Genomic DNA, 20,429 nt, shown 5'->3' on the forward strand with positions numbered 1-20,429 from the left:
GGATGATGGTAATTACGAGAACAGTGTACTTTAAACGTTTTATATGCAAAAAGCTGGCAAAACAAAGCAAGTTTCTTCCAAACACATTGCAAATTAGTCTCGGCTCTTAGATCAGTTTTTATGTCATTTTGATGGACCACATTTGCAAATTAAATATTAACCTGCAAACATTAAGAATTAGCAATAAGTCAGTGGAGATGATTGGGAACGATACTTGAGGAAGGAGGGAGAATCTCCATGTTGCTACCAAATAAAGAGTTTATAAAAAACTTAACTTAAGGCCTGCATCAAGGACTTATATGCTAAAAAGAAGTTTTAAGAAAACCTACAAATTGCGCCATAAGGGTTTGTTACCGACAGAAAACTTAAAAATAAGACATTGCTACTCCATCCACCTATTTTTCAGTAAATGGTAAGCTTCTCATCTTCTGCAGTCATTTATTCAGGTCTTTGGTGGGTGGGGTGGGGTAAAAATAGAGCCCCAAGGGCCTCAGTCTTCTCTAGTGCCTTGCTCAAATGCATATTCTTCACTTTCCAAAATTGGACAACAAAAACAGAACAACTATTTAACACTTGGCAACCACAACCAAGCCTGATCTATCCCGAATCAAGGCAGATCAATGGATTGTAATCAAGTGCAGGATCCCTGGTCATTTTTCCTTCCCTAGACATTGGTCTGGAGAGGCAGCAATACTTGGTTGGAATATATACTTTTGGAGATATTACATTACGTTAAAGGCATCCATTAGTGTGGCTGTTAATGATGAACGGGCTTTTACTTTCTATGATTCTTTCTAGATAAGCAGTTTATAACATTCCCACAAGCCATGCAAAGTATATTGCTGTTGGAAAGGGACGAGGAGAAAAGAAGGGACTTAAGAACCAAAAATAAGTTACTGCACAGCTGTAGAGGTTATTTCATTCCTATCAATATTATATGCCAGATATCTAAATATACCTCCACAGTGAAATCTACAATCAATCTTTAAATGGTGCTGTAGCAGAAAATATCTTTTCCCATAATCTCTTCAAAAGGATGCTACAGATTATAATTTTAAGGTTAACAATATTGGATAAGTTCCAAGGATCACTCCAACTAATAATCAAAATTTGATGCCCCTACTAGAACATTAAGGTCATTGAATCAAACTGTCAAAACTGGTACCATAGCACAAGAAAAAAACTCTTGTTACTTACTTTCTAGTAAAGTGATTTCCCATCCTCTTTAAAAAAAAAGTTTTAGAGGTAAACAGCAGATACTGTTGCTTGTAAAGGTTATTTTCAGGCCATGAGGTGGGCATTTTGTAGTTCTACCTTCCTCTGCAGTCATCTTGGGTAAATATAAATTTGGAGAGTAACCTGCATGCATCTTAAAACTGATACTTTGGTCCAAATGAGAGCTAACCTCTCATGTGAGATCTTCAACAAGTCTTCGTTGCCCACAATTCAAAATGAGAGATCCAATTTGACTGTTTTTCATGACTGGGAGTAAATGGATCAAACACAGAAGAGACAGCAACAAAGTCAAGTACAGTTGAGGTAGGTCAGTCAACACAACCTTCCATAGGAATTTCTGGTCTCAATGTCACAGCATTCAACACTCTCAAATTATTTGTGAGTTTTTGCCTCAAGTATCCTTCTCTGAAGATCATTATTAGCCAATGCAAAGCGCATTCTGGCATCATCCTGAAATGGCATTTTTACTACTTTGTACCTACTGTCCATTTTGTTTCAAGCAATACCATTTTCTAGATTTGACATCCCTGCGAAGTCCCCTCCCACTGTCAAGTCAAAGAATGTAACTTAAGATCTTTCCCTCATAACTCAGTTCTCTGACATTAGGAATTAACCTATTAGATCTTCTCTGCACTGTTTCCAAAGCTTGCATTTTTACCTTGTGCTTCAACTGAATGCAGCTCTCAGATACGGCCAAATGAGAACATTATAATACGTCAGTGTGATGGCCTCAATCCTGTACTTTGAAACTGCATTTATGTAATGACCTATTACATCCCAAATTGCTTCATGCATGTTATGTTGACAAACACAGTCGTCATTTTGTACAGGAAAAGTAAATAAGATGAATAACTATTCATGTGTCTTTTTGATGGTGTTAATTAAGAGCAGGATATTGATCAGGTCACAGGGGCAATTCTCTGCCCCTCTATTTGAAGGGACGTCGGGTCTTCTATGTCCAACCCGTTTTCACCACCAATAAGGCACAAGTTAACATTGTAATGGAACACGCTTCATTTCCCTGGATAGGTGCAGCTGTGTCAATACTCAAGAAGTTTGTTAACATCTAGGAAAATATAGTTTGTTTAACTGGCACTTCATCCACTTGTGTAAACATCCACTATCTCCATCACCTTATACAGTGGCTGAGGTATGTACTATCTACTAACCACAGCTTCCTCTGCAGCACCTCCCACAACCTCCAACAGCTAGAAGGACAAAGACAGCATTGGAACGTCATCATTTCCAAGTGATACATCATCCTCACTGAATATATATAATTCTTCATCACCTGGATCAAACCTATAGCATTACAAGAGCACCACATGGCCTGCAATGGTTCAAAAAGGGGAGTCCACCATTAACTTAAGAACAATTAGGGATGGACAATAAGTCCCTGCCTTACCAGTGCTGAACACATCTCAAGCGTGAATAAAGAAAAACCGTGTAAGGACAGATGGCCTTGGTTTAATAGCTCATCTGGAAGTTAGTATTTCAGGCAATGCAGCACACCCTCAGTAGAGCACTGAAGTGTCAGCCTAAATTACGTGTTTAAGTTGTGAAGTGCGCTTGAATCAATAACCTCTGACTCAGAGATGAAAGTGCAACCAACTGAGGAAAATTGAAGAACCTCAACATCCAGTAATAGGCTTATCCTGTCAGGTCCCATTAATGAGCCATTCTAGCTGAAGTATAAATTTGAGAGGTTCACATATTGGAGTTTGACTCCATTTGACACACATCATCCTGCAGCCAATTCAAGACCAAAGAGACACTTACTTCCAATTCACAAGAACAATAACTAGTTCGACAACTGAAAGTATGGATTTGACTCTTAACTAGGCAAATGGCAGATACCAGGAATTCCTCACAAACAGCACAGAGATGCACCAATAACCATAAAATAGACAAGAACTTTCCATGAGTTATCTGCAGTTGAAATATTACTATGAGTTTCATAGTAGATGATACAGAGAAGACCACCTTAGTGGACTCTGAAACTCAAAAGACTTTCTGCATTCTGATCAGTAATGTGGTTAGTACACTTATTATTTTCTAACCAAGTGAAGCAAGCCTCTAAGAAAATCCAAGGGAAAATTGTCCAACAGGTCTGGGTTGAATCACAATCTGCGACTTTACTGATAGAAGCACTGGTGCACCACAAAAAGGATATTGAAATGACTGAGAGAACTATTCTGAAGATAAATGCCAAAAACAATTCAAGTCTCAGAATATAATAACAGCGATCGAAATAGGAACATAGGTTAACAGGGCATTGAAAACAATCGCTGGACACCAGGCAATGCCAACAAGAATGATCCTTTCAGACCTTAGGCTAAAGTATAGGTCTGCATTAATTGCATTACCAAAAATACATGGGATAAATGACCAAGGTCTTCAAAGCTGACAAAATCAATCTAATATTGAATTTAACTGGGGAGATCTCTTAATTCAAGAACTTCTCACAGATAATTATATCCCTGTGTTCATTCTAGTCGCTGCAGCACTGGGAAGTAAAGTTTCTTGGTTAGACACTCCCACAATAGCAGAGATTTGACTGCATAAGGCATTGATCAATATAACTTTAGCAGTAATCCAAGACGAGATCGATACTTTTGCGACTGAACTTTGAGACAGATAATAGTGCTGGAGGTATCATATTACTAAGCTCTTGGGACAAGAAATTAAGATTTCTTGTGAAATGTTTCACAGCCTGATGATTTCTCCTCAGCCACATGAAATGGCATGGAATCAATCCTGACTGGTGTTCCTATATTGGATTAATCCTAGAACTATTTGGTATATAGACTATCACCGTGCACACAAGTCTGTTGAACAGGCACTCTGCCTTCAAGGATCACTTTCCTGTGTTTTACAGCAGCTTAATATGCTCTTGTGGATAAAGACAAGTTTAAGGATAATAACTAGTAAATACCAGTTTCTGCAAGTATTTATGATTGGATGTACAGAACTTTAAATGGGTAGCAGCCATATTAAGAAGGATGCTATAATTTTAAGTCAAGGTGTTTTAAATTGGAAGCAATAATATCTGCATATTCTACTGTTAGAAATATACTGTCATTTTTTTTTAAAAGAAACACTGAAAACAAGATTAAGGCTACAAATAAGAACAACTGCCAATTCTGTCCAAGAAAAAGCAGGACTGGTCAGAGCTACTTCCCTTGGAGATCAGGGTGCTTCTTGTTGGAATCTGATGGATTTTGGAGATATTCTAACATCAGTTGAAAACAAGAGAGAAGCAATGCTCTCTATTAGGCTAGATTCTGAAATTCTAAATGTTAACTATGCAGAAAAAAATATCACAGTTAGGCCTCATCTGGAGGACTGCGTCCAGTTCTCGGCACCATGTGAAGGATGTGACAGCATTGGAGAGAGTGCAGAGGAGATTCACAAAAGTGAATCCAGGGATAAAGAACTGTGGCTATGAGGATAGGTCAGAGAGGTTGGGACTCTTTTCCCTGGAGAAAAGAAGGCTGAAAGGAGACTTGATAGAGATATTGAAGATCCTGAGGGGTAAATAGTGAGAAACTGTTCCCACTCAAGAGAACATGAAGAACTAGAGGGCATGGATTCAAAATAATTGGCAAAAGGAGTAAATATGATGCAAGGAAAAATTTTTTCACCCAGGGGGTGGTTGGATTCTGGAACAAACTTCCTAAAGGGTGGTGGAGGCAGGTTCAATCAATGCATTCTCAAGAGGGCATTGGATTGCTAACTGAAAAGAGAGAATGTGCAAGGCTATGGGGATAAGGCAGGAGAGTGGGATTTGGTGGAATGCTCTTTCAGAGAGCCAGTGCGATTCGATGGGCTGAATGGCCTCCTTCTGCACTGCAAAAATACTGAGATACTGTGACAAATACAACGCTGCCCAATGTTGTAACATGTGTTTTTCTTTTTAAATATTTCACAAGAAAGGTAGTTTTATTTAATTAAACCAATTAAATTAGTTAAAATCAAAGAGAATGATTTTAAACGAAGCTGGTCAGTGTGATGATGTAGTGACTTTGTTCTTTTGGAGACCTAAAGCAGCAAATAGAAGAATGTCCTTTGGAATGGCTGTAACATGCTGTGTCAATGACAATGGCAATCTGCCAACTCAGTCCCAAGAATATTTACTACAGAATCTTCTAATTGGCTAGTAATAGACCATGGTGATATTTCAGTTTTAATCAAGAGGACAATTGACAAATGCTTCCTAGGTCTGAGGAGAAATCGGTAGAAATTTTTAAGAAAAGGACAAAGAAGTTTAAATAATTTACTTGAGGAAAGTGGTCCGATTAAGAAAATAAGCTGCATATTTTATCAAGATTAATTAAAGTGCATCATACTGAAGGGACTATTATCATTTCACTGTGACACCAAGGGCAAGAAAGAAGAATATATTTAGCACTGCAATTTTGATCTTCGCTGCTTCCTTACTACTGAATAAAAGATTCTTGTTTTGGACTGCTTTTTAGTTTTTTGACAACAATACCAAAGCACAATCTAAAACAGCTGGAGTGACATATTTGTATTATGAATTTGGACATCTTTCAAAGAATTAGTAAAGCAATAACCACTGCAACATTGTTCTCATTCATTCAACCTTCACATAAAAATATTAGTCCAAATTTAGCACAGACATTGGCAGAGAGGCTCAGTTATGGTCAGGACAACTTGGAGCAATCCAACACATCATCTGCAGCTAATCAGTCAAGAAGTAATATTTTGTGAAAGCATGTAAACTGTTCTAAGTAAGTGCCTTACAGGAGTTTTGAGAGAAACCCTATATGTGCTGGCTCATGAAGTGGTCATTTCACGAACACAAGGTTTTGATCTTTGGGGAGTCCTGCTCTGTGTTCAAAAAGGGATGTACTTAACTATTAAGTAATTTTGATTTACAAGTGTTGATCTCAAATGGACCAAACAACTGTCAAGGTTTGCTTAAATTTATAGTGTCATGTGCATGGAAAGCAGAAGCTCACAACAGTAACATTGAAGATCGGAAGGAACAGGTGGTTTGTACCATAGTTCCAGAATAAATATGGTGTTTCTTCCATTAACCTGATTGAAAGGTGTGAACTCCACATTGACTTACACTTGAACCAGAGACCTTTGTGGTCTGTAAGGTACCCTATCACGCCAGGCAGTATATTTATCCACTAAACCTTGGGGCAGGGATGGAGAAAGAGGTAGAGAAGAAAAAGCCATTTTGAATTTTGGAAAGATTCCATGGAGCCTTCTTAGGTTATCTTTTCACTGAAAGTTATTTCCACACTAGGGTGCTATAGTAGCAGTTCGTCACTGTGGGAGAGAAAGGCCAGTTGTGCACCAAAAATATTTCTTACAATGACAGGACACACACCTTTAGGAAGGAGTGAGTGATATGTCAGTGAGATGGAGATTAGCAGCTAAAGCCAATTCCTTCTGTTGTGCACCATGCTCGTCCAAATTGCAACTTATGCAGACCCTGCAGTGCTGATGACTGTGCCAAAAGTGCAGTGATTAACCATTGCACACAAATTAAATATGAAAAATATGAGTTAACAGATGTACTTCAGCTACTTGTTCAGAATTGGAAACATGAAGTTTAGCAGATGCATGACTACTATTGGCTTCCAAATTCCAAACTGGAATTCCAAACAGATTATCCATTGGCTTAGTTTTCCTCCAAATTACATGCTTAAGCCTAATTCACTACCTGAACTGGAGCTGGAAGTCATGGTAAATTGGAACAAGATTCCCTTCTCTGCATCCAGAGGACTTAATTTAGGTATCTTTGTACTTAGGATAGCTTTTCAGCAAATAAGAACGTAATGAATTGAACTTGAAAACAGTTTCAAACTTGTGAAAGTTACATTATAAGGTTCAAAATATAGTGTAAACTGCCCTGGAAAGGGTCTAGGAGAATCAGCCCCGATATCAAAAGTGGAATGTTAGTGTCAGGTACTAAAGGTGTGTTGAAAAGTTTAATTAGTGGGCTGATACTGATGTGAGAAAGAGCACCTGATAGAGGTCTCTGATATACTGAAAGGGTAGATGAAGAGCATATGTTTGCAGTTGACAGGGTGTTTGAAACTGGAGGCAATAAAATCAGTGAAGAATCCAGGAGAAACTGTTTTACTCAGCGGGTGATAAGAATGTGAAAAACATTACCAGGCTTGAGCAACCATATGGTGTAATCCCTGTTCCTATTTCTTATGTACCACAAGGAGCAGCTGAGGAAAGTTGCATGGCTTCATTTAAGGGGAAGTTTGATAAGCACGAGGGAGAAAGGAACAGAGGGTATGCTTATTGGGTTAGATGAAAAATGGCAGAAGGATTCGTGTAAGAGTATAATCAAGAATAGACAAGCTAGGCTGATTGGCCTGTTTTTGTGCTGTTGACACTATATAACTCCTATGCATTACATGAAGTAGGTTGTATTAACCCCATAAAATTAAAGCTTCACTGTGACTTTTCAAAAAGAAACTGTCCTACAGTAAAAATCTAGAGAATCTTCTAGAACTGAATGATGAAAAGTAGAGGGAAAAGTTAACCTTTTCTAGAACGCATAGCAAAATCAGTATACTATCGACACAGGTGAACAAGAACTAGCAGCATGGTTCAGGGAGAGACATTTGGAAATTCCACAACCCCAGAAACAAAGCTGTGCTTGAAGCATGTGTTGGGAGACAAAACTACAACAGGAGCACATTGATTCCCCAACTTGTGCTTCCTTATGTGCAGAATTACTTTTATAATAGAGGAAGGAATGCATCACCTGTCAAAAGCAGCATTAGTTTTTGAAGGAACAATCATCTTCTCCAATGCAGAACAGCTACAATTCATGTCATATGAGAAGGCTGAACTAATAAGGAACAAAAAAATCATTCTACTGCCTTATCGGATACAATAGAAAGACCCAGCCAAACGTAAACGGAAAAGGAATAAAAATCTGAAATAATATGAATTACCACTTTGATGTTCCAAATGGTGCTCTGAGGTTGCTTTGTTTTTACCATACTCTCCCGAAATTCATAACTGTCTGTAGACCAGGTAGGGGAACTCATGGTATTTGTCGCCCACATGCCCTAGGATATGGTAGGTGAAAAAAGATGTAATTGGGGAAACCCCCAGCAAAATAAACTTAACTACTAAACATAAAACTAATATGCAAAAAGAAAGAAGAAAGCTTAGGACAACATTTTTTCTTGGAATGCATGAAGTTTTCAGTAAATAAAATTGCAAAATCAGACTATGAAAAAAGGCGTATATGACGCCAAGGGACTAAAATCGCCACCCCACAATCAATTTATTTATTTATATTTTGCAAATGCAATCTGCCAAGATAGAGGTGGGTAAAGGAAAAATTAAAACATTCTGTCCTAAAGTCTCATTTTGTGCATGAAAATGAGAAACTCTAACTTAAATGAACTGCCTTTCTTGATCTGACATTTCTTATGACTAAATTGCTGACAGTGCCAACCTATCACAAGCACTTTAATAAAAGTAAGAAAAGTTAAAAGCAAAAAAATGCAGCTGCTGATAATCTGTAAAGGAAACAAATCTTCATAGATGGGATTTCAAGAAGCATTTGAGGTAAGAGTCAATGATGGATCTGCATCAGAAACATTAACCCTAGTTTTCAAACTTGCTGTGCACTTCCAGCTTTTTCTGCTTCCTGATACCCACCCCCGAAACCCACTCCCCCAACTAAGAATACACTTCAAATTAAAAAGATGGAAGATCTTTTGGTTCTTTGATTGTGAACACGCTAAGCAGATGGTAGGTGTTTCCAATCCATCCACAACTGGACTCTGGCATTACAGCCTACAATGATGAGCATGTTGGCTCACAATCATATTCATCACTCTGTCCAACCAGGAAACAACACAGGTGATTGAGGATGCATTCCATAATTCATCAAATGACCCTCAAGAGAAAAACAGACACATGAAATTATATTTCCAAACAATAAAAAAAACAGCTCCTTTAATTTTAACATTATAATATGCATCAAGGTAAAATTAATAAATTAAAAATAAGCTGCGAAAACATCTAGTTCGATGGAAGAGCACTAGCAGTTGTCAGGCACAATTTTTCACAACTGACAAACACCAAATTTCAGTAAAAGTTCAGAGTTTAAATGATCATTACCAGTGAATATACCCTGCAAAAAACTGTGTCCTGTCAGAAAAGCATCATAAATTTCATACCAAACTAAATCTTATGAAGTAAATGATGTTCTGATTGAATTCTAACTGTACAGAAGGGTGAAACAAATTGCATAACTTCAATGTGAAGTCATAAAATAAAATGTGTTACACATTCCCAGCACACTATTGCTTGAATTTATCACTGAATACCTTTGGCCGATTACACGGGAGGGGAAAAAAAAGTCAAGTTCTAAAATAAATATACCGGGCAAAAATGACTGCAAGTAGTGTCTTAAGTAGCATCTTTAAAATGAAAAAGGACCTTCAAAGTGACAATCAGTTCTTAGAGCATGAATAAGGTGAGGCAAACGTCCAAGTGTCATAATCTTATTTAAAGAAATAAAAACCATCATTTGCTACTGTGCTGCAAGTCATGTACAATCAAACTCAGCTGAGACCTCCCAGTACATCTCAAGGCATCTCCCAACCTGAAAGGTATTGAGAATTCTGGATTAAATACTCAGATAGTTTGAATTAGTGTTTGGAATAATTAAGCAGCTAAAAAAAGTAAAATATAATTCAAATAAGTAAACCATGTTCCCAGAGATTATACATTTATCTTACACATATGGTCTCAGTTGTTGTTTAAGTTGATCATGAATATTAACACTAGTCTACCTAAACATGTAGAATAAACTGAAATCACCAATCTGAGTGGCAGGAAAACCATAATCAGTGCACTTTTCAGTGCAATAATTATATCGTCCTATCCCTCACTAACTTATTTTCTCTCTTATGCAACCCCCTGTATCATCCATTTGATTGCTACAGTTTTCACCAATGAAATCAGAATTGTGGATAATGAGCCAAATGATGGGCAATTATGTGAATTTTGGTGCCTGGAAAGCTTTTAGTTCATATGTAAACCTAAACCTTTACTTCATTTGTGTGAAATAACTATTCAGCAGCACATGGAATTTGAAAATCATTTTAAGCTACGCTGGTGCCGTTGCTGCACCAAAACTGTCATCAATGACACAATCTTTATTTTTAATGGGATTTGTTGATATTCTTTCATTCGAACAAATGTATCGTTGCTGGTGAGGAGGTATGACCTTTCACACTCAGGTTATCCCCGTTGTAATGATCTCCTATTTACTATTTACTATTGAACTCTTAACACACATGGATAGGGGTAAGTAATAAGCAAACAAGACATAACTACCAGATGGAATACTGGCAACTGTTGAAAGTAAATATTTTTTACTGCTGTATTAAAGACGCACAAACTTCAAGCAGGTCAGCACTGTTTGCCCCCACCCTCCTCCAGTGGAAGATCAAGTTTGGAGTCCACAGTGTTTGTCACAAACTGCCTATTGAATTTAAGTTTATAACACCAGATAACAGATGAAGAAAATGCACTGTCTTACAAGGCATGGAAACCAGATAGGATGTAGCCTACCCTGTCCATCAGCTCATCATGAAGAATATTTAACTACCACAGAGGCGTTCAACAGATGAAGTGACTGGTCTTCCTGGCTAGAGAATCAACCAATGGTTCAAAGAGAAAGTCCACTAACATCTTCTCAGGACAACTAAGGATAGGGAAATAGAATGCGGCCCACATCTTGGGGGAAAAAATGCTTTAGAAGTTTTTTTTAATTCATTCACAGGATGTGGGCTTTACTAGCTCGGCCAGCATTTATTGCCCATCCCTATTTACCCTTGAGAAGGTGGTGATGAGCTTTCTTGAGCCGCCGCAGTCCATGTGCTGTAGGCACACCCACAGTGCTGTTAGGAAGTTCCAGGATTTTGATCCAGCAACACTGAAGGAAGTACACATCAAGTAGTAGCAAAGAGTACAAAACAGTGTTCAAGGCTAAACGACAAAGGCAACCATATTTATTCCAATGAGTAATCTATTAAATTCGGAGGCGCGTTGCATAAAATCAGAAAAATTACTCAGAGGTGTAAAGACAGGGCGATGTCTGATAGTGATTTGAAGAAATTCATGAACAGTACAGAATTTCAGAATAAGACAAAGTGAAAAATGCTAAAAATGTCCAATGCATGCCAAAGAAGCCCCAAAGCTCCAGAATATACACAATCATGTGGCAGTTCACATTCTGAAGGGTCAATCAGATAAATGTTGTGATCTCACCTTTTATACAAGTGGTTTGTAAACACCAGTAATAAAGTCTACTTTAATCAGTTTGGAATGTCATTGGTTCACATGAATACAGGGCCCTTGCTCCTTAATGGCGGTTAAACTACATGAACCAATGTCCTCTCTGGCGTGAGCACCAATTCCAACTCAAAAATCAATGGAAAAGACAAAACCAACAGGTCCATCGAGCCTGCCCTCAATTATCTTGACCCCATAGTTAAGAGTCTTCTTGCAGCTCTATTCATCATTCCTTAGGCAATGACCTCACTCAATGTGAACAGTAAAAATGGATACTAAATCCTTAAGTGATGGAGAACTAATATCAGGCACTGAAAGCACATCAAGGGAGCAGAGATCACACTGTGTTATCAAGCATGAGAACTGATTTTGCTGTTGAGAGATCCTCTGCAGAGCCTTTTCTGAGGTACACTGCAGAAGGGGTGGGTGCAACAACAGGCATGGGGACAAGTTGACTACATGAAATGAACAGTGGGCTTTCACAAATCCACAGTTACTCCAAAGGCTGCAGGGCAAGAATATATACCTGCTGAATAAGTCTATTGTCAATCCGCAGACTGGCACAACCAGTTAAGTACTCACGTGGACACAAACCACAATTTAGGTTGGGCATGGCAGGCAGAGCTCATTGGATTTTGAGTCAATCTATTGAACACTTAATGAAAAACTAGCAATCCTCTTCCTTTTTGCTATGTATAGCTTTTAAAGTTCTGTAAGAGAGCTTTCCGGAAAGATTCTTGAGCCAGCTCCCAGTTCTGATGCTGATGAGTCAGCCCTAGAGTTCACAACAGTGCTTCCAAAGTGAGGCACCTAACACTTGGTTATTATGCTGATGGACCCAAGTTACAAAATGTTAAGTGCATATTTATATAAAAGTCATGCTAAAAATCTTTGGTATTTCACTGTTCTGGCTATTGTTTCAACAATTAACAAAATTGCTTTGGCACTGCTGATAATTCCATAGACATATACTGTACTGGTAAAATGTTATCCATTCCTTACAGTCAGGCTGCACTGAAAATATTTACATTTAAATCATATTAAACAACAAGCAGACATTTAATTTACCTTTGTCATTTTTATAGTTCTTGAAGTGTACATCTTCAGTGACATCGGCTTCCTCCTTCTTTCAAGTCCCAGTCCATGTATAGTTGAGAAGGCCTCAAGATGGTGTCTATTCACCCTTCACAGTATCTGATGCCAAAATTTTCCAAGGTACAAGGTAAAGAATTCTATTTGTATGAAAGCCTCAAAGAGGCATATAAGAGAGGAATGAGAGGATGAAAGACATGCAAAGGAATGAGCTAGACTAATACACTACAATGAGGAAAGTATGGAAAAGGAAAGTTCTCATGGATCAGAGGTTGCACTGGTGCAACGAGGTACTTTAGTGTGGAAATATGAAATGATGCACCCTTCCACTGAAAGTTTAAGAGGCCTCAGTAAAGAGCTAACATGCTTTTTATGGGTTGTTCATGAAATACATATTCTCTTCTATCTACTGAAGGTAGATAAATTATTGAAGTCAATGGGGATCAGTAGGAAAACTCTCTACTGGTTGGAGTCACAAAAGAAGATGGTTGTGGTTGTTGGAGGGCAGTCATTTCAGTCCCAGGGCATCATTGCAGCAGTTCCTCAAGGTAGTGTCCTAGGGCCAACCACCTTCAGCTGCTTCAGCAATTACCTTTCCTCCATCCTAAGGCCAGAAGTGGGGATGTTCACTGATGATTGTTCAGTAACATTCATGACTTCTCAGCTTCATGACTTCTCAGATACTGAAGCAGCTGTGTCAACTCTTTCGAGTACAAACCCGTTTCCATCTGTTTCAGATGAAGTTACATTGTTTCATAGTTTGCCATTGTGAGATTTGAACTCTTGATCTTGGGGTTACAAACCCAGTACCATAACCACTTGGCTATTTAGGCCAAGCAGCAGCTGTGTCAATATGCAGCAAGAACTGGATGACATTCAGGCTTGGGCTGGTGTGACAATTAACATTCCCAAGTGCCAGGCAATGACCATCTCCAACAAAAGAGATCTCTAACCACCTTCCCTTGACATTCAATAGCATTATAATTGTCAAATTCCCACCATAAACATCCTGGGGGTCATCACTGATCAGGAACTTGACTGGACTAGCCACACAAATTCTGTGGCTACAAGGAAAGCTGCAGCAGGTGACTCATCTTCCCCAAAGTCTGTCCACAAGGCGCAAGTCATGAGCGTGAAGGACTCACCAAAGAGAAGGACTTAGCGGTCGATTTGTCTAGGGAAGAGTGTATAGATAGCCTGGATCATGTTGAGATCAAAAAAGAGTTGTTAGATGTTTTGAAGAATATTAAGGTGGATAAGTCCCCGGGGCCAGATGGGATCTACCCCAGAGTACCAAGGGAAGCAAAGGAGGAAATTGCTAGGACCTTGACAGAAATCTTTGTATCCTTACTGGCTATGGGTCAGGTCCCAGAGGACTGGAGAATGGCCAATGTTGTTCCATTGTTTAAGAAGGGTAGCAGGGATAATCCAGGAAATCACAGGCTGGTGAACCTTACGTCAGTGGTAGGGGAATTATTGGAGAAGATTCTTCGTGACAGGATTTACTACCATTTGGAAGCAAATGGGCGTATTAGTGAGAGGCAACATGGTTTTGTGAAGGGGAGGTCGTGTCTCACTAACTTGATCAAGTTTTTCGAGGAAGTGACAAAGATGATCGACAATGGAAGGGCAATGGATGTTATATCCATGGATTTCAGTAAGGCCTTTGATAAGGTCCCTCATGGCAGACTGGTACAGAAGGTAAAGTCGCACAGGATCAGAGGTGAGCCGGCAAGATGGATACAGAATTGGCTTGGTCATAGAAGAGGGTAGCAATGGAAGGGTGCTTTTCTGAATGAAGAGCTGTGACTAGTGGAGTTCCACAGGGATCAGTGCTGGGACCTTTGCATAAATGATTTGGAGGAAAATATAACTGGGCTAATTAGTAAGTTTGCAGACGACACTAAGGTTGGAGGAGTTGCAGATAGTGAAGAGGATTGTCAAAGGATACAACGGGATATAGATCGGTTGGAGACGGGCAGAGGGATCTGGGTGTACAGGTCCACAGGTCATTGAAAGTGGCAATGCAGGTGGATAAGGTAGTCAGGAAGGCATATGGCATGCTTGCCTTCATTGGCAGGGGTATTGAGTATAAAAGCTGGGAAGTCATGCTGCAGCTGTATAGAACCTTGGTTAGGCCACATTTAGAATATTACATGCAATTCTGGTTGCCATATTACCAGAAGGATATGGAGGCTTTGAAGAGGGTGCAGAGGAGGTTTACCAGGATGCTGCCTGGTCTGGAGTTTATTAGCTATGAGGAGAGGTTGGAGAAACTCTGATTGTTCTCACTAGAGTGACGGAGATTGAGGGGCGACTTGATAGAAGTTTACAAAATTATGAATGGCATGGACAGAGTAGATAGTCAGAAGCTTTTTCCCAGGGTGGAAGAGTCAATTACTAGGGGACATAGATTTAAGGTAAGAGGAGAAAACTATAAAGGTGATGTGTGGGGCAAGTTTTTTACACAGAGGGTAGTGAGTGTCTGGAATTCGCTGCCAGAGGTGGTGGTGGAAGCAGGTACAATAGTGGTGTTTAAGAGGCAGCTTAACAAATACATGAATAGGATGGGAATAGAGGGATACAGACCCTGGAAGTGAAAAATGTTTTAGTTGATGGGCAGTATGATCGGCGCATGCTTGGAGGGCCGTAGGGCCTGTTGCTGTGCTGTACTTTTCTTTGTTCTTTGTGATGGAATACTTTCCACTTCCCTGGATGAATGCAGCTCTAATAACGCTGAAGAAGCTCAACAGTATCTAACACCTTTCACTCCCTCCACCACTGGCAAAACGTGTCTGCAATATGTACAATTTACAAGGTGCACTGCTGCAACTTGGCATGGGTTCGGCAGCACCTTTCAAACTTGCGACCTCGAGCATCTAGAAGGACAAGGGCAGCAGGTGCACAGGATCAGCACCATTTCTAAGTTTTTGTCTAAGTCACACACCATCCTGATGGGAAATATTTCACTGTTCATCATCGCTGGGTCAAAATCCTGGAACACTCTCCCTAAGAGCACTTTGTAGAGTACTTGCACCACATGGACTGCATCAATTCAAGGTGACAGCTCATCACCACCACCTTCTCAAGCGCAATTAGAGATTAACTTAAATGCCGGTCTTGCCAGCAATGTCCCCATCCAGTGAATGAAGAAATATTAAAAATGAATAAATATCAGTTATCTAAGTCTCTGCATGCAATATGGAGGGTGCAATTCTTTACAGCCCATCTATTTAGGGAGTCTTTGTATAGCAAATATACATAAAATGTTAGATCAATTTTTTCTTACTTGTATCCTTCCTACTCTAACAGTGTTTAGCACAATAAAACTGAATCTTTGGTAAACCTTTTAAATTCAGGGATTGCATTCAAAAGCTTCCTCCAACTGGAATAATAGTATTGTTCTTTCAGATTTTCCAATCTGTTTATGTGAAGAAACATTTATGAGTTTTTAATATTTCCTTGAATAATTTGTCTGTTCTTTCTGAGTACTCTTCAGTACCTTCCTTATTATAGATATGACCACTATGTAGTCCTCTAGGGTATTGATTTGCCCCCTTTTATAGATTAACATTACAATATCTTTTCTTCTATCCTTGGAAGCTTTTGCTTCCAGTGATTCTTAAAAGATGCTCACTAGAACACGATCAATTACATAAGCTACTTTGTTTAATCCCTACTCTCAGCTGCAATCCATCTGCACCTAGGGCTCTGCTTCTTTTCCCCACAATGGTTTCAGCCTGTCATTCCCCCTATATATAAAACTTTTATTTTAAACATATGTACTAGAAGCAAAAGTAGGCCACTCTGCCCTTCAAGCCTTCTCCACCATTCAATAAAATCATGGCTGATCTGATTATAACCTCCTGCCTAACGTCTTGTTAATCAAGGATCTATCTAGCTCTGCTGTAAAAATATTCAAGGACTGTGCTTCCACTGCCTTTTGAGGAGGTGTTCCAAAGACACTCAACCCTCAGAGAAAAAAATATCTTATCTCTGTCCTAAATGGGCAACCTCTTATTTTTAAAGTGACCCCTAGTACTAGATTCTCCCTCAAGAGGCAACATCCTCTCCATATCGACCCCTTCAAGACTCCTCAGGATCTTCTTATATGTTCCAATCAAGTCGCCTTGTGGTCTTCTAAACTCCAGTGGATACAAGCCTAGCCTGTCCAACCTTTCCTCATAAGACCGCCTGTCCATTCCAGGTATTAGTTTAGTAAACCTTCTCTAAACTGCTTCTAACACATTTGCATCTTTCCTTAAATAAGGAGAACAATACTGCACACAGTACTCCAGATGTGGTCTCACCAGTGCCCTGTACAACTGAAACATAACCTCCCTACTTCTGTATTCAATTCCCCTCACAATAAATGGTAACATTCTATTAGCTTTCCTAATTACTTGCTGTACCTGCATAAATAAATGTATAATAATAAATGCCCTGGAGTGACTTTGAGGTTATATTCCTATGCAAATATGATAAAGCCAAAATACTGCGGATGCTGGAAATCTGAAACAAAAACAACTGGAAAAACCCAGCATTTACTGTTTTTGTTTTCGTCTTTTGTGATTCATGCACAAGGACACCCAGATCCCTCTGAATCTCAGAGCTCTGCAATCTCCCACCATTTAGATAAAATGCTTCTTTTTTATTTTTCCTGCCAAAATGCACGATTTCACATTTGCCCACATTATATTCCATTTGCCAGATCTTTGCCCACTCCCTTAACCTATGTCACTTTGTGGCCTCCTTGTGTCCACTTCACAACTTACTTTCCTAACCATCTTTGTGTCATCAGCAAATTTAGCAACCATATTATCTGTCCCTTCATCCAAGTCATTTATGTAAATTGTAAAAAGTTGAGGCCCCAGCACTGATCCCTGTGGCTCACCACTTGTTATATCCCACTAACCAGAAAAAGACCCATTTATGGCTACCCTCTGTTTCCTGTTAGCTAGCCAATCTTCTATCCATGCTAATATATTACGCCCTACACCATGAGCTTTTATTCTCTGCAATACCTTTGATGTGATTATCAAATGGCTTCTGGAAATCTAAGTATAGTACATCTACAGGTTCCCCTTTATCCACAGAACATACAACTCTTTCAAAGAATTCCAGTAAATAGGTTAAACATGATTTTCCTTTCACAAAACCATGTTGACTCTGTCTGACTGCCTTAAACTTTTCTAAGTACCCTTCTATAACATCTTTAGTAATAGCTTCTAACATTTTCCCTATGATGTTAAGCTAACTGGCCTGTAGTTTCTTGCTTTCTGTCTCCCTCTCTTTTTGAATAAAGTAGTTACATTTGCTACTTTCCAGTCTAATGGAACCTTCCCTGAATCTAGGGCAAGAATTTTTGGGTCGGTGAGTGGAGGCAGGGCCCACTCGTCAACATGTAAAATGAAACGTAGTGACATCGGGCATGCGTCCCAATGTTACTGAGCGTCATTTAGGTTGTCAGTTCAGCGGGTGCGCAGCTGAGTTGGCCGTGCACCCGCTGAGCTGTCAAAGGCCTATTAAGGCCATTAAAAAGTAATTAAAGTAGTTAAGAATGCTGCCCGTCCAACCTTAAGGTTGGCAGGCAGGCGAAGAGCCTAGATGGCCTTCGTATTTTTCATGAAACCTCATCCATAGGTGGGATTAGGTTGCATGAAGGGTTTAATAATTAAATAAAAAATTTTGAAAAAATTCATTGACATGTCCCAGCTAATGTGACACTGTCACATGAGAGGACATTTCTTCATTTACATTTTTAAACCTTAAACTAATCTCCCTGAGGCACCTCTGTGCCTCAGGGAGATTTCTGCGCTCTTTCAGGAAAAAGTGCAGGCCCCGACTCAGGAAATCCTGCCTCTGCCCGCACAGGGAGCGCTCAGCGCTTCTGGGCGCACATCATGCTGGGTGGACCTTAATTGGCCCACCCATGTAAAATAGCGGTGCGACCCTGATCGGAGGCGCTGATCGGGTTCGCTCCTGCCCCCGCTGGAGGGAAATTTCTGCCCTAGGGAATTTTAGAAAATTAGAAACAACACATCAATTATTTCACTCGCCACTTCTTTCAAGGCCCTTGGATAATGTCCACCAGAACCCGGAGATTTAGCAGCCCACAGCTCCAACAATTTGCTCAATATCACTTCCCTGGTGATTGTAAGTTTCCTGAGTTCCTCCCTCCCTTCTATTTCATGTTACTTGTACCTTCTATAGGGAAAACCAATGCAAAACACTTGTTCAATTCATCTGCCATCTCCTCACTTTCCACTATTATTAAAAGTACATCTTGACCTAGAAATTTAATCCAAACAGTTAGATCACAGTATCTCATAATTATTACAGTGCAAAACAAAGCCATTCAGCTAATTGTGTCTGCGCCTACTCTCCGAAGGAGCATTTCACGTCCTGCCACTCCCCTACCTTCTTCCAGTAGCCCTGCACATTCATCCTTTTCGGATAACAATCCAATACTCTCTTGAATATCTTGATTGAACTTGTCTCCAAGACACTCTCAGGCAGTGCATTCCAGGTCCTAACCACTCTCAGCATGGAAAAGTTTTCTTCATGTCACCACTGCTCCTTTTGCCGGTTAACTTAAATCTGTGTCCTCTAGTTCACAATCCTTCGACCAATAGGAACAGTTTTTCCCCATCTACTCAAGAACCTTCATGATTTTGCATACTTCTATCAAATCTCCTCAGCTTTCTCTCCTCCAAGGAAAACAGTCCCATCTTCTCCAATCTATCAACGTAACAGTTCATCATCCCTGGAACTATTCTCTTGAATCTTTTCTGCACTCCCTCCAAATCCTTCTTAAGGTGTTGCGCCCAGAACAGGATACAATATTATAATACAGGCAGAACCATTGTCTTATACAAGTTTAACATAACTTCCTTGTTTTTATATTTTATGCCCCAATTAATAAAACCAAGGATACCATATGTTTTACTAATGAGGCTCTCAAACTGTCCTGTCGCCTTCAATGGCTTATGCACACATATACACAGGTCCCACTACTCCTGCAACCCCTTAAGAATTGTGCCCTTTATTTTATATTGTCTCTGTTTATTCCTACCAAAATGAATCACTTCACAGACCTCTGCATTAAATCTCATCTCCAACATATCTGCCCTTTCCACCAACCTATGTCCTTTTCAAGTCCTACACTATCTTTCTCACAGTTCACAAAGCTTCTAAGTTTTGTATTATCTGCAAATTTTGAAATTATGCCTTGTACACCAAGGTCTAGGTCATTAACATATATCAGGAAAATCAAGGGTCCCAACGCTGACCCCTGGGGAACTCCATTACAAAGCTTCCTCCAGCCTGAAATAAATCCATTAACCATTGCCCTATGTCTACAATAACTCAGCAAATTTTATATCCATCTTGCTACTGTCCCTTTTATTCCAAGAGCTATAACTTTGCTCACAATTCTGTTGTGTGGCACTTTATCAAATGCCTTTTTGGTAGTTCATATACACCACATCAACAGCATTATCCTCATCTACTTTCCCTGTTACCACATCATAAAATTCCAGCAAGTTAGTTAAACATGATTTGCCCTTAACAAATCCATGTTGGCTTTCCTTAATTAATCCATAATTACCCAATTTTGTCCCAAATTATCATTTCCAAAAGCCTGCCCGCCACTGAAATTAAACTGACCGGTGTGTAAATTGCTGGGCTTATCTTTACATCCTTTTTTGAAGGAGGGTGTAACTTTTGCAATTCTCCAGTCCTCTGGTACCACCCCCAAGTCTAAGGAAGACTGGAAA

At 39.5% G+C, this 20,429-nt stretch overlaps 1 protein-coding gene across 10 annotated transcripts in view; it reads right to left on the bottom strand.

Moving 5' to 3' along the window:
• The window catches only part of kmt2ca (lysine (K)-specific methyltransferase 2Ca), a 471,931-nt gene that overhangs the window by 166,846 nt on the left and 284,656 nt on the right, over positions 1-20,429 (bottom strand). For all 10 annotated transcript variants that reach the window (XR_005942627.1, XR_005942628.1, XM_041184363.1 and 7 more), the window contains exon 15: positions 8,193-8,309. Coding sequence is in view for 8 of the 10 variants with exons in the window: in XM_041184363.1 (XP_041040297.1) it covers positions 8,193-8,309 (117 nt within the window). In the remaining 2 variants the exon portion in view is untranslated. The remainder of the gene's footprint in view (positions 1-8,192; positions 8,310-20,429) is intronic.

Source organism: Carcharodon carcharias, chromosome 3 (genome assembly GCF_017639515.1).
Source record: "Carcharodon carcharias isolate sCarCar2 chromosome 3, sCarCar2.pri, whole genome shotgun sequence".
In the NCBI taxonomy this organism is placed as follows: domain Eukaryota; kingdom Metazoa; phylum Chordata; class Chondrichthyes; order Lamniformes; family Lamnidae; genus Carcharodon; species Carcharodon carcharias.